This window comes from Cottoperca gobio, chromosome 5 (genome assembly GCF_900634415.1).
Source record: "Cottoperca gobio chromosome 5, fCotGob3.1, whole genome shotgun sequence".
Taxonomy (NCBI): domain Eukaryota; kingdom Metazoa; phylum Chordata; class Actinopteri; order Perciformes; family Bovichtidae; genus Cottoperca; species Cottoperca gobio.
The window spans coordinates 7,007,613-7,023,073 of NC_041359.1; the positions used below are offsets into that span (position 1 = coordinate 7,007,613).

At 43.8% G+C, this 15,461-nt stretch overlaps 2 protein-coding genes across 5 annotated transcripts in view; both read right to left on the reverse strand.

Annotated features, from left to right (window-relative positions):
- Positions 1-13,211, reverse strand: part of arhgap46a (Rho GTPase activating protein 46a) — a 33,068-nt gene extending 19,857 nt beyond the window's left edge. For both annotated transcript variants that reach the window (XM_029431857.1, XM_029431856.1), the window contains exons 1-2: positions 12,991-13,211; positions 1,986-2,492 (exon numbers count right to left, since the gene is read on the reverse strand). In XM_029431857.1, coding sequence (XP_029287717.1) covers positions 1,986-2,492; positions 12,991-13,004 — 521 coding nt within the window. In that variant the 5' untranslated portion in view covers positions 13,005-13,211. The remainder of the gene's footprint in view (positions 1-1,985; positions 2,493-12,990) is intronic.
- Positions 13,212-13,817: 606 nt separating this feature from the next.
- Positions 13,818-15,461, reverse strand: part of sulf2a (sulfatase 2a) — a 43,351-nt gene continuing 41,707 nt past the window's right edge. For all 3 annotated transcript variants that reach the window (XM_029432509.1, XM_029432506.1, XM_029432507.1), the window contains one exon: positions 13,818-15,190. In XM_029432509.1, the coding sequence (XP_029288369.1) occupies positions 15,160-15,190 (31 nt within the window). In that variant the 3' untranslated portion in view covers positions 13,818-15,159. The remainder of the gene's footprint in view (positions 15,191-15,461) is intronic.

A 15,461-nucleotide genomic window follows, 5' to 3' on the forward strand; every position in this document is an offset into this window, starting at 1 on the left:
ATACAGATGTTATAAGCTAGATCTGTAACACCTTTAGGTCCAACATTGTGGAATGAGATCAGTTTGTTTCAGTTTCATGTGTCCATAACCACATGTGACTGACATGTTTACCTCTGGAGACCAAGGTACTTCCCTGATGAGCTCCACAGGCTCAAAGTAACCAGAAATTCCCAGGATATGTGATAAGGCTTGGCCAATGAGTAACAGATTTGGCACTCGAATGGAGACATAAGTGTGCTCCGAAAGCAAGAACATAGACAAAGATATGAGCTTTACAGGGAGAGACAGGGAGGGAAGGAAGCAGCATCAACCAACCAGTGCTTAGAATAACACACAGGGTGTGTTGAGTGAAAACTTTGGAAACTTTCTATCTGTTATGAACAGATGTATTAATAGCTCAGAACAAAAGGAAACTGGTGTTGGAAGAACTGAAAATGTCCCATCTCCACAAAGAACACCATTGTTTTTCAAACGGTCATAAGTTAATAACATTTCGCCCCCCTGAAATTTCACGGAGAAAAGAAACGGGCAGAAAAAAAGAACATGTGATGACATGTCTAAAATAGCTGAGACGTTGAAACCAAACAATTAATTAACCCATTACTCTATGGAACTCATGAAAGCCCCTAACACTCTGTTTTGGGTGGGACAGAACAATTAGCTAACCTCAAACCACACTTCCAACTCTTCATTTAAACTTTCTCACTTGCTCTTACCCATTGATCCTTGTCATTGTCAATAAGGCGGGCCAACAACTGAAGACAAGCATGTCTCAGAGCTTTTCTTCATCCATTTTGAGCTGTCACATTCCACCGTCTCTGTGCAATTTTGGTGGTTTCCATTAAGAGATGGAGGCTGATCAGCATATGAAGGGCGATATGGCTAAGTAGGGTGACCAGCATCTGTGGGATAAAGACTCCTCAGCTTTTCTCTGAGGAACACAGCTGGCTATTGTTTTAAGGGGAGACAGAAAAGGCTCCGGAGAGGTTGAATCACTGGGGCAAAGGGGGGAGTTTTAACACTCTCAATACACACCAGTAATTCAACATGGATTCCAGTAGTGTCATTCAACAACCATGGCTGACCAATTAGTTCCCCCTCCACCTTTACGTAATCCCAAAGGATCTGAGGGTCAGAGGAGAGACCTCCTAAAGAGCCATGTAGAGGTACAAGAAGATCCGGGAGGAACTGGAGAGGCACAGTCGCCACGGCAGAGCCTCTGAAAACCAGCAGGGTTCGCCTTGTTTATAGGCGGCTGGAATGTGATGGTTCTGCTTGCTATTAACCACAGACAACACTCTCTCACATACTTCTCATGCATGCACATTTAAGCCCTCACCCATACGGGGCATTACAGTCTTTGATGGCCTGGGGCCTGGATTTGTTTGAGGAAAATGAACTGGGCATTGGAGCAGAGCAGGGCAAGGTGGTGGTGGTGAGCATACAGAAGGACACTAAGACGGCGTCAGTGGCCCTGTGCCAGGGAAAACAGAAGTGGCATGTCGGGAATCTGTTTTGGAGGGAAGAGACGGTGGTTTGGACGAGGCCACATTCGCCAAGCGCATAATGGGGTCTCTGAATGACTTGCTGTTAGGGGCCGTTCTGCACCAGTAACCCTAGTGGGAGGGGGGAAATGTTGTGCTCTGTAATATGACTGACCCATTCTCCACATTTGGTAGCGATTTGGTGAAATGGCTTAGCACGCTTCGTAGGCAATAGTATGGAAACATGAGACATATGGAATGTTCAGATAAGTGAGAATGAAAATGAAAAGAAGTTTGAGTTCAGCCTGAGTGGTCAAAAGTCAAAATAATCCTGCGAGTTCTGCAGAAGCATTTGAAAGTCATTACGTCTCACTATGCCACATGCTGCGGTGACTATCACATTTCCTTACTTCTCTCCTGGTAATTGGATCCACTAATGATTAAGCACAGTTCCCTTTCCAGACTTACTGTAGAGGCTACTGAACGTTTGGTTAGGCTTACCTCTGTGGGTCTTTACTGCCGTCTGAGCTGTTTTCGGTGCTGCTTCCGTCTCCCTGCAGTCTGTTGTCCTCTGCCGGGTCCAGCTGGGGGGTGGCAGCCTCCTCATTGGTCTCCGGAGCTCCGGGGACAGGGCTGTCTCCGTCCTGCTCGGGCAAAGGTGTGAAGCGCCCCTGGCTCCCTACACTGCTTATACTCCCTGTAGTCCCATGGTGGTGCCTGTCCACGCCTCCTCCAGCCCGCTTGGCCTCACTGCATCGCCTCATAGCCTGGAGCTGGGAGAGGGGCACAATATCAGCGTCCTGGGGTCGATGCCAGACTGTGCGCCGCCCGGTAGAGTTGTAGTAGTAGAAGCGGCCACTGTGGTGGTCGAACAGCTCCCACCACTGGTTACCATCTGCCTGGCGGACAGGAACTCCTGAAGGGGGATCCCAGCCGCACTCCCCAGTGGTCAAGTTCACATACATACGCTCACGGGAGCGTGGCTCCAGGATCTCCACCCAATCAGCGCTGAATGAGAAGAAACAAGGCAAAGCGTAAATAATTATTGAAAGCTAAAAATGACTTTCCACCAAGAGGATATGATGATGCATTAGAGGCCACAGTCACGCCTGAGTACTAATCAACTCGACAAGCAGTAAACAACTCACACTGTTAGACAGACTGGGAGGCCCAAAAATGCCCACTTGCCATATGGAAAGAGTGTCAATGTTTGTGTCCCCTACATGCATCCATCTGTGTGTCTGTTAGCAATGATGTAATCTCTTTTGTAGGCAATGGAGCGGCAGGAGTGGTGGTGTGTATGTGCGTTTTCTTAATAAGAGGACAGGTGGACACGCTCAGTGAGACACCAGGCATGGAGTCAGCGAGGCCAAAAGAGAACCATACGCTCCGAAACATCAAGCTTAACTACAATCACAGAGTGGCAACAGCCAGCTCAGCACAATACTCACAGACAACAAAAAAGAGACCGTGGAGAGGGGATGTGCAAAAATAGAAATAGAGGCAGAGAGAAACTGAGAAAAAGAAAACTGTTCGCAGAAAATTACACATACAAAACGGCACAGATAAGAGGGACAATCAATTACACTATGAACTGCATTTCCGAGAAATTCTAAGACACCATCTGTTCAAACAAATTGTGAGGCATATTGCAATTGAATGATATCACCCCATATTGCAGGTATGTGCTGTATCAGGGTCAATATATATGTCTGTAAGATAAGTGAGGACTGCATTTTGTTGGTGCAATATATCCAGGTCATGCTGCCCTTTAAGTGGGCTCCATTATGTCTGCTTTGATCTAGTTCCCAAGTGCAGGCCTTAACTGTGCCAGCAAATTCATGTGGGAACAGAACACTGCAAAAAGCCTGCAAAAGTTTTTCCCCCATACTCAGACAGTAGATGTCTAGATCAGAGCGAGAGAAAAGACTTAAAATATCCAATAAATCACAATGCTCCTTTTTCGTCTCACATAATGACCACTTGAAGGTTTTGGCAAAGTTAGGCCATTTGTCTTCTCCAGTATCCCACCCAACTCTAGCCTAGTATATGTGAGAGAAAAGTGCCAGTGGAGAGGAATTAGTGTCACAACAATCTGCCACAGGTTTGGATATTTTCCCAGCTTTCTCAGACAGAGAAGCTTTTCTTCTCCCTGTCACGGTTGTTTGTGACAGGGAGCCTGCTGTCCGGGCTACCTGTAGTGATCAGAAGGGGCACGAAGCTTAGCATGGATAAGAATGCCCACAGTCTCCACCACATGACCCCCATTCGTTCCTCATGTGCCTTCCAAATCAACTGTTTGTGCACCCCTGGCCTCAGAAATAGACACAAAAGAGTGCGGTGCCACACAGGTCTGCCAGGGTTACAATGTCACCATGTTGACTACAACTTACTGGGAACAACAGCTGTTCTCCATTTTAACTGCAAAGCCTTGAGTGACTTTGACGTACGTGTTCATCAAGTATAAAGTATCAATCTACATCTCTTTTATGTGCTGCCAACGCCAGGCTCTCCGTAGGTTAATTTAACAGCCAGGTAAACATAGAAAGAGCATAGGGAGGATATAGAAGCCTGTCCTCCCATGTGTCTCAGTGCTATATGCTGGGAAGCCATCTGGTCCAATCCCTCACACCAGAGTAGTGTTTAGAGTCTAAATTACCACAATGAGGCCCAACTATCAGAAGATGACTTACAGGCTGATTAGATTCGCAACACTTCATGGGAAGGGAGCAGAGCAAATAATGGGGCTTTCAAAGCTGAGGCCAAACTGTCAATACCACCCCACACATACCAGCGCCTGCATCCTTTTACTTCTCCCGGCCTCTAAAAGAGGCCTTCCCATTCTGAGAGACTGATCTCTTTATGCTGCATTCCTTGTTATTCAGTCCTGTGTTTGTCATCACTCTCTGTAAATGCAGTGTTTATTTTCAAATAAACCAATCCCTTATGAACATGCAGTGAAGGAAAGTGGAGGCTGTGAGTCCCTTTCTGTGGAACCTGCACAGAATTTCACATGCCGGACCATGTCCTGAACACCCCAACAGGAAACCAGTGTTTGAGGGTCAACAGTGGAGGCCATGGCTGATGAGTTTAGCAGCACGGGGTGTAGTGGTTGCATAAGGACTGTTCCCTCTGGGTAAATAAACAGCAGTTAGAGCTGTGAGCGAGCCTGCTGGGCTCTGTTGACACGACCAGATAAGCAGGAAGACGAACCAGTGTTCAGGTTCTGAAATTCCTGGAACATCCCTTTTTGGGACTATTCAAACAACACGATTTGTCCATTAGATGGTTGGTCTAATACAAAGGGAATTCAACCTTCAATCTCAAAATTAAAGTAGTCGACAACACCATCGTAGTTGCTTAAAATTTCTGAGGAAAAGGTACAGTCTTTATTACCATGTAAATTAACTTCAGCTTCAGGCAATTCCCTGACTTGAGAGGCAGACATAAAAGTATAGCGGAGGAAGGGGCAGTCTTCCTCGTGCTGCAAATGTTCATAAATGGTTTGGAATGCAGTCTGCACCAGCTCAGCGATGTTGAACTTCAACAGAAATGTTTTATATTGAACTAAAATTAACTTATTACACACACAGCCCTTTGACTGAAGGACACAGCACCTGGTTTACCTCTGGGGAAACTCAATTTAATTGAAGTAGACTTGCATGCCACAGACCTGTGTTGGGGGTTTGCGCGGTCCTAAACTAGTACTTTCTTTGCCTTCAGTAAACACAGGAACATAGAGAGTTGAGGAGGAGGATTTTACAGATTCCATTAGACAGATTTTCATTAATAGTAACTTTAAGACTTTCTTGAAAATAAACAGGATTTTCTTTTTTCAGTTTTTCAGCTATCCTACACTGTTTGATTCTTAACAGTGGGTTTATCATTCCATTTAGGGTACAAAATAAACTGTCCACAATTTAGACATTGAAGTATGAAATACAATGTCCTCTTTTACTTTGTGTGTAATCACACACACTTTGTTTTACTATGGCACACAGAATCTTTGTCTCCCATTAGGGTCAAGGAGAAGCTTCAGCAGCCTATGATTATTCCACAGAGACCAAAAGCACACGAAGACGTGCACACAAGCACACCTTCTTAACCATCTTGTAACTCCTAGTCCCAATGTGCCAAAGGTCTCCTGAAGGAGAAATACTCCATCTATCATCCACAATTTACAGTCAGCTCCAAAAATAACCAGAACTGAGAGCGGTTTCCCAGAGTGAGGGAAACAACAGAATATAGCTCATGGAATCTGCCCCATTGTTCTACGCCATCGCCAAAGAGTAAATGGCACTTTTCCCAGCAGCAGTAAACATAGAGGACTGGACAATACATTCACTAGAAATAGGGCAACAAGCTCCCTTGTGTCATTGTCCAGCTTTGGATTTCAAACAAACTCAAATACCACTGTGGTTGTTGATATCGTCAAAAAAGATAAACAATACAGAGAGAATAAAGATTTTCTGTGTAGCATAGATTTTTGACTAAACTATGGTAGCAGTGATTCATCATCTAATAATAAGTTATGGCGGAAATGCAGCTTCATGACTCAGTGCCATTTCTAAAGGAGAGATAGGGCGCTTTCAGAAACTGACGCAAACAGGGCTAATACTAAATTAATTGATCCAGAAACACGTTAAGGTGAGATAGACAAAACCAGCAAGCCAGCGATGCTCCCATTTACTAACAGTACTCTTGCAAAGTAGCCTCTAACCTTTTCCAACAACAGACTATTCTGAGCTGTTGCCTGCGACTGTCCCTTGTGGACCGAGGCAGGTCGAGTTCTCACACAGGGCCTGCCATTCATCTAGGAAACCATAGCACTCTGTTTACCAGGCACAGCAGCAAGTGCCAAGGTCCACTTTGGCCGGTATATTTACAGACCTGCCATTTCCTATTTAGAGACATAAAACATCCTTTCTCCTCAGATACTGGCCTTGAAATAAGTCATCGCTCAGAGAAGAGGAAGGAATTTAAACTCACCGAGCCGCACAGGTACAAAACTATTAAAAATGTAATGCAATGAAAAAGCACTGGTAATATGCTCTCTCAGGGCAAGCAGAGGCCTGGACCTCGATATAGTACAAGGAGTGATCTGCCATGAGCAGACTTCGGTTTGACGATGTATAAACCATGTGCAAAGTCTATTCAACGCCGCTGCTAGGCAACCTGCTTATCTAAATATTGTAAAACAAGAGCAGGGACACAGACCGACTACTGAGTGCTTGGCAGCAGTTCCAGTAGCTGTGACTAACGAAGAGAGTAATCGTAAACCTGGCCACAGTCCCGTTTATTGGAGTGAAGAGGGCAGCAGCTTTACCGCGTGTAACCCCATCAGCAGCAGTGCAAGACACATGACAGAAACAAATGGAGAGAACTTCACTTACCATCTTGATTTTTTTCTTAAATGGTTAGTTAATTGTTTAAAGTTAGGTTGTATGAGGTAAACTACTTATCCATAGCCAGTATATTACCTACAATAGATGGCGGTCGGAAACACCACCTTAAAGAAAGGCCCACCTGAAAAAGTCTGGTGGCTTTGAAGAGAGAACAGATGGATATAACAGCTTTGGTTCCTGCTGCCCGTCTGCAGCACCTTTTTTAATAGTTTAGTCAGAATATTTGGTTGCTGCAGTTATTAAATTTGATTTGTGTGTGCGTGTGCGTGTATGGGTGCTCGTATATGTCAGGATCTCAACATAGGTGACATGTATCTCCCAAAAAAAACTATGGGACATGGCAAGAAATTATAGGTCAGCCTGGGCTGCTGTATTTCCTCCTACAAGTTTCCATTGCTAGAACCATTTGTTGATAGTAACAACAAGAAAAGGTTTTGATGGAGGCTATTTTTGTCCTCATCAGAAGCCTACTGAACCAAATGTTTCTATTGGAAACAGAGCTGGGACGAAGTATACGTGGGTCGTCTGTGCGAGTAGGCTCCTACACTCCGCCCAGGCATCCAGAACAATCAGAGGAGAGTGCACATGCTTCAGATGACAGAAAAAACAGCCCTGCACCTGTCATACACACATTCTTTGGCTCTTTTGTTTAACACTTCCCGTGTCACCAGGGTTAGAGGTCGTAGAACTCATGGCACAATTGGTCCCTGCGTAAATGTGTGCGTGTCTTGCATTTAATTTGACAACAAACAAACCTGCATAAAGACTGCAGAGTCTGTTATAGAGTAATGGACTTCTGAGAGGCAACTTGGCATTCATCCCCACAGAAACCCTCATAAAGTTAATACCCGGGGTTAGAATCCTGTATAGTTATCTTGTTCTCTGACTTTAACAGTGATGTGCTTTGTAAAACAGACACACAGGGCTGCATACTGCCTGTCTTGTTTTCTCTTTTGCCACTTGTTGGAAATTATAGAGGTTTATAGATCATTCTATTGCCTTTATGCTGTGTATGGTGGGATTGCATTGCCTTGCGACCAAAATGTATCCATCTTCTGTACAGCGCCTGAAGGATTCAGATGATCAAACGGGTGTGAAAAATCAATGGACAAGAAGTTGGGATGATCAATGAGACCTTGATAGATGACCATATGCATTTTAATGTGTATAGAAAGCAACCACATTAATAAGGACATGGCCTAAAAAAAGATTTATACCTTCCCACCTACTTCACCCCTCCTCCCCTTTCCTCATTTCCCCCCACCCTTCAGCAGCAGTTGTCAGTGTCCATTCCTCACTCCTCGTGTGCTGACATTGACAAACAAGTTCAGGGGTCGTCTTTCACAGCAAGACACGTAAGGCATGAAGGAGCCGGACTTAATTTCAGCCAACCCAGAAACCAGGACAGCAGGTTGCCAAGGAAAGGAAGAGAAGTAAATCACTTTTAAGGCCAAACAGCCGGGTATCCACAGAGAGAATAAGGCTGGCATGGGAGGATACAGATGAACGGAGAGGGGAGACTCACTCTGTCACCTGATTCACCTCCAAAAGGCCTGCACGGATAAGACGCTAACGAGCAGTTTATACTGGGTGTGGCAGTTCTGTAATGACAGTACTGATCTGAAAAAGCAGTAGGGATACTGTACAGACTCATGCTATGCCAGATATAAAAGTAAAGTGTTGTGTCCCTGACACAGTGGAGTTTGTCTCTTGTTCTAGTAGTAAGCATGAAGAAAATTCACCAGCAGATATAAAATCTTCAGGGCAAACACTGCATTTCTGCAAAGTCAAAGCAATACTTCTCCCTAGAACAAAGTAATCAGTCATCATCAGTCTATGAAGATTAGTAAATATACCTCCAATGAACTCTTTCATCTCGTCTAGTATTGACTGAGAACAGCGTGATTGGCAGTTCTGAGTCACTACAGTGATAGCACACTCCTAAAACCGCAAGAACCAGATGGTCCGGTTTGGTCTGTGTGCTTCATGCTAGGCTTATACGAACTGTTGGACATGGGGTCTATTTTAAAACCCTGCCGTGGTAAAAAATGCAAAGCGGACTTTGGATTTTGAAGCTTTCTGCACAGTGCAAGCCTATACTCGGTCTTCAGCAAGAAGGAATACAAAGGACTATGTTGACTGCTCGCTTTTGAAAGACTACCACACAAACACACTGATCTGATCAAAAACTTTCCTTTTTGCAGCAGTCACCAACAGTTTCTTGTTATATATAAAACTGTGGGCTATCTGGGAATAGAAGAAAATGGTCACCTAGACAAGAATGCCCTGTGATGACTCACAGTCATATGCATTACAAAGCCTGTGAAATGCACCCTATTCTGAAGCCTGTCATGAAACGGAACAATGCAGACTATTGTCAGATCAACAGGCAGACTTCATTCAACGAGAACTCTCTGTAGTGCCTCCCCATAGGGGATCCCAGCCAATCAGAACCACGGCGGGGAGGAGCTTGGGAGATGTATACGAGGTCTGGGGTGACCTCTTTCAACAGCTGCCCTAATCCAGAACTAGAGACAGTTTCCCATCTACATTGGCACTGGATTAGACTGGATCACACAAGGTCGTTCAGCCACCCTTCAGTAAGGCTCGTCTTTCCCATGCTGCTTTCCAACTAGCGATTTAACATGGCCTAAGAGAATGAATTCCCTGTAGATGCCAAATCTTTCATCCCCGCTGCAACAAACTGATTCTTCATGAGATGTCAGATAATAGGGCCTACCTCGCTGCCATTTCCAGCAGAACATTTTAGTGTTGGCAGTCTTGAATGTTACTTCAGATACCCTCGCAGTAATCCGCCTACAAACTCACCGCAAAGAAGCAGCACTCTGTGATTTCTGTATAGAGAGTATTGTTTTGTCCTGCTATCCTCTCTTCTCCCACGAATGCTGCAACAGAAATGCTGGGAACTTCCGGTCCCCTTACTGCTCGGTTGAACAGTCGCGGTCTGTGTGAAGCGACAGGGTCAATAACTTCCCTTTTATAGGTGTAAGCCTGACCAAACAGAAGTCCCTGTCCTTCCTTAAATCCTCCCCTTTCCTTAGTTGAAGAGCACATAGGGATTTTTCAGATAAGACTCTGGACGAGAGTGAACATGTGCAGGGGAGGCTGAGGACGGGATCAGGGTGTTTACTACATACAGGCCGGCCTTTCTGTCCAGTACACCAGCTGTCGGAGAAGGAACAATGGGGTCACTTGTCAACAAGAGAAATGAATGAACCTATTAGGGTGTGATTGTGTCTAATAACCCTAAACATTCATTGCCCAAACGTTATCTTGTCAGATCATTTAGGGTCATACATGTTGAAAATTAAGACATGTTCTGCCCAGCCTTTTAAAATAAACTATCTGCCATCTGCGTGAAGCCAAAATAACATTTACTATGTGTTTCTGACCTGCTCGCCTACCATCACCAGCCACAGTTTGTAACTTCATTTTGAGTTGGACCAAACCATCCCCCGGAATCCTCCCCTGCTGACATGACAAACGAGCCCAGAGTCTAATCCCAGAGCCGAGTTACAGGGTGAGTGGGGGGTCAGTGGCTGGCCGAGGAGCCACACCGGAAAGAAATGTCCGGATTGTCTTCTAGAGGAAGACGCAGACGGCAGACCCTCCAGGCTTAGAAGTGCAGAGTAGCCTGGTGAAGATGTACAGGCCCGAGTGGAGGAGTGGGGGGGATTATTATTATAAGAGGCCATCGCTGGGGATCAACGGTGTAGGGACACATTAATATTTCTTAAAAACAACAGTTTGAGTTTTGTTATAGAGGGAGACAATTGTGACGCTGCATTTTAGGGGCAAATAAAACTTTTATTTTCAAGGTAAAGTTTTAGCATGTCTGTCATACAATATTTTTGCTGCGGATACAAAAGAAAATCTCTAATTTTCTATGACTTATCTACAAGAGAGGCATGTCTGATATAACACTCCAATACTCCGATTTAAGGGTTTGTTGCTAGTGAGTGACATGAAGATTTTGCATGCACAGCACAATCACAGTCATACTTCATTAACTTATCAAACAACTAAAGCAGGCAAGTTTTGTATTATTTTCTTTTCTATTCAGGTGCATTTCCCTACAAAAGCACTCCAATAATTCTAGAATGATTAATTATTTCCAAACAGAGCAATTCAAGCCATCTGGTGAAAATCTAGTGTAGAGCTCATTCAAGTTGTGCACTGACAGCTCACTTCGATAGACTAGTTCAGCTCTTTTGAAGCAGATGACTCATTCATCCTTACAGCCTATCTAAGCGTATGACCATCCCACAAGTTATTATCCCCTTAATGCCATTGAATGATGATCAGCACTCTGAGCATCAGGTCCAAACTAGTGTGGGCCAGGAAGCTAACCCAGCCTTTAATCTCTGCATGGGGAAAGGTTTGAAAATGTCAGCAGTTGTACAGGTACAGATAAATGTGTTGTGGCAAATCACTTTAACCTCATTACAGTGTGTTTGTGGCCAGCCAAAGAGACTCAAAGTCAGATGAAAAGTGTGTGTGGAGCGTTAAGAGCACTGATCCACAGGGATGTAACCAGGATTGTTGTACAGAAAGCAGGAAAGAATTGGAATATTGTCACTTACTGTAACACTTACTTAAGAGTCATTCTTTTATTACCATGTGTCTCCAAAAAGAGTCATTATATTATTAATATGTCACAACCCATAACAAGCTGTTGTCACAGGAGTACAAGCTTCAAAAAAACTCTTAACATGCAAACAAACTTGTCCATTGTCAAATCCTCTGTATGATGGACATCCTGCCGACCTCATTTTGATTCATCTTGTTAGGGAAATGCATGGTTTTTCCCTTATGTCTGTCAACTGTTGTGAGCTAGCAGAGCAAACAGTGAGACAACATCCTATTGTAATTTCGGCTCCTCACGTTGACAGGTCCAAATGAATGGAAGACACACTTTAGGAGGGAGAAAACTCAAAGGGAGCTTTGTCTTGTCTGGCTATCCTGCCTTCTCTGTCTCTGGTGCACAGATAAAGATGTAGTGCCGGACAGAAGTCAACATGTCTGCATAAACCAACACCACGCTGTCATCAGATGAGCACCAGCTGGCTGGGAGATGGTAAAACCGCTGCACCCAGGAAGTCAGGTTGGCATGGCGTGCCAAACTAACCGCTTCAGGCTATATAAAGACATCTGTCTGGGGAGCTTGGTTGTCAAACAATGTCCATGGCATAGTATTCAGCAGGAGGTACACACATAGGAATATTAAGACATCAAAGACTCAAAACCTCAGCTTTAGCCATTAAAAGCCATCAAGTCCAAACTAGACAAAGACATGGCACTAAAAAGCAGTTGAAGGAAAATTTGGAAGTAACCAAAGTAGCTTATCGTATACATCTTAGAAGCTTTAAATAGACTGTGAGGACTAAAGCAAACCATCTGTCTCAAGAAGCAGATGAAAGCTAAACAAAGTTTTAATGCAGTCAAAGAAGATGCTGAAGAAATTCAACATGTGGAGATCAAACCAGGAGCTATTTGAGCCCCAGTTACCTTCCACCAGTAAAATGAGAACAACAAATGGGCTGTGGAACATTTGCCTTCCGTTTAGTTATTGGTCTCGTAACCACAGCAAAGACTTAGGGAAAAATATAAAGAAAGCAAAGACAGGAGACTCAATCTCCCCCACAGCTACAGCCAATTTAACTACAAATACTAAATAGAGGCAAAACATGACTTCAAGGGACAAACTTCTCTCATAATTTCCCAAGTTATAGCCTACGTGCTAGCAAGCTATAAAAATGTTTATAACTGCCTTAAACACAATACAATTTAAAATCCGGTTTTAAATGAATTATTTCAACCTACTCTCTTCACGTTACTAAATGTTCTCAATCATGTAACTTCGTTTTCACAAACTTCAGCGAACATTTAAGTTATAAAACAACATAAAAAGACTGTAAAGCAATGAAACAATGAATGTAAAGTGTAGTGGCATGTTCGCTGTCTGTTGCCCTCAGAAAGCTGTCGGCGGCGCGGTGATAGCGAGGCAACCGAGCTTCAGCTTCGTAACTTTCTCCATTAAAGTTAGTATCACTTTTACATTAAACTGAGAGTTAACTTACCTTTTCGCGGCCATTTTCTTTACATTGTAAACGAGGCGTAAGCAAAGGGAAAACGATATTTAGCTGGTGTCGGGATGAAGGTAGTGTTCTGAGCAAACAGTACGGTCGTCCGACGAGTGAGTACGGGACTGTGCTCCGGTGGTGAATCCGATAATGGAGTCTCCGCCTCCGCACGTGAGTCATAGGTTGGGATGGGGGTTACCCAGTCTGCCCCCCGACCCCCTCCACTAGCAGTAGCTGGCTGGAAAGAGTCGAGAGGCCAAACCATAAGCAAAGCATTTAGTGGCTCAGTTGGCTGAACAGAGTTATAACATGTTGAAACTCCTATAACCAGAACTATCAGCTCGTGTTTTGAGGGAACAGTACGGTTCACCTGTGGAGCTGGAGCAATACAATGACGTTTAGGCTATCAAAGTTGCCCATCTCTCTGTTAATGAAATAACATTATTATGTTTGAGTATTTACTACGGCTGTTTAAATAGTTGGCTAACCTAACTCCGACCAGATTTGAGCTGAAGTCACATTTTGAAAAGTAGCCTCTCATAACACTGCGGTTGCTAAGCGACACACCAGCATGAGTGATGCTCTGAATTGGTATCAGGATTCTGCTCATTTTACAACGTATTCTCACTTTACTCAGCCAGTCTGAGAGCCGGGGACCTTGGCTATCTCTTGTTGAATCACAACTAGCTATCTGTGCACCATTGTACTTGTGGTGAGCTGTAATGTAAGTAGCTTGTTACCCGGTGTTAGCATGTGGACTAGGCAGACAGAGACACCTGCTGGACACAAACACAAACCACCATTTCAGAATAAAAGTCGGCTCATGTTTTTGTTCAAACAACACTTTATTCACAATTGCTATCAGCGCTCAGGTCTATTGAAACTTTGCTAGAGAAAAAAATCAAAGAAGCTAACAAAGGCAAGTAGCTAAAATTCACATCAATAAGTATTACACTGTTGTGTTGGTCCTCTGGCACAGAGTAAACTATATATCCATTAAACGTACATGGCGCATCTCTTCACAGTGAACCCATTTAAGTGCTTTTCCGATGTAAATAAGGAAAGGACATACAAGTTGCGGGCAATGACATTTCTCAAGCTACATTTCTCCCTACAAGTTCATTTTGTCAACCCATATCATACAAGGAGGTCTGCCTCTTCAGTATTATAAAAAATATTGTAAACATATATATTAATTGCACAACATACATTCAAATACATACTGTACTGTACAGCAAGATTTTACTTCTGTATCGTTATCCTGTAGCACCATGTACTGTATAGCAAGCTGAACAAAACTATTTGGATACTTCTACAGTGTGGTAACTGGCAATACAACGGAGTAAAATGGTATTCATTGATGAAACATTCCGCCAGTGGTCAAATATTCTGCAGGTTTGGATTGTATCATTGTGAGATAGTGGTGGTAACTGCAGGCCTGTTCAAGGTGTGGCTGGATAAAGGCAGGCAATCTCTAGTCACCTCACATCTCACAGCTTTGAAGAAGATGATGCTTCATAAAGGACATTCATCAGTGTTAAGATCAACTATGATACAAAAGATTATGGCAAAGGAGAGTCTTGTCATTTAAAAGTCCATATCACTTCCATGTGCAGACACGTTGGTGCAGAGAAAGAAAATATGTCTTGTTACTCCAACTGATGCAGCTAATCAGCATGTGCCACAGACACATCATGAGGCCATGACATCGTTGAGTAGCAGCAGAGTTGACATGTATGTCATTGTGTTTCCACCCATAACATAAAAGAAAGCTGATTAAAGCTGATATATATTATGTACAAGCAGTATGGTTAGACAGAATGGCTTGTGGACATCAAACTGTCCCACCTGATTCACAGCATCCTGTTAATGTTAATGGTCCTGACAGCTGGGGGAGTAACAGAAGATAATGAGAATGAAATGTGTTCGACGGTGGAATTGACAATTGGAGTCTTTAAGCTTCCTCTCAGTCTCAGCATCTCCTCTGCCTGGGTGAGAGCTACGAAGTGCAGCGTTCTCAAAAAATGAAAACCCAGATTAGAGTAAAGAAGTTTCTCAGGTTATGGTCCATCTTAGTGTGGTCAAGGTCCTTGGGTTTGCCTGCACTCCCCCTTCTCCTTCCTTTGCTGGAGGAGGCCGATGTGATGGGTTGTGGGATGCAAGCGGTTAACCAACCCAACCTTCCCAAATCTGCCCTCTGTGCAGGGGAAACAAAGACTGTGAGTTAAATGTGCTACCTGAGGCATTCACTGGAAACCATGGCTCCAGTTGGGACCTGTTCCTACCAATACTACGAGGAAAATTAAGAAAGGACAAGAACAGGACTAAGGACAACATAACATAACGACATAATGAGACATCTGCATTGCTTTATTGAATTTGACTTGAGTGAGGGAATGAAAAAGAAGATGGAGTGCAGCTTTGCAATGCAGGTAAATAAGAGTTACTGTAAGTATAGGAGTACAGCA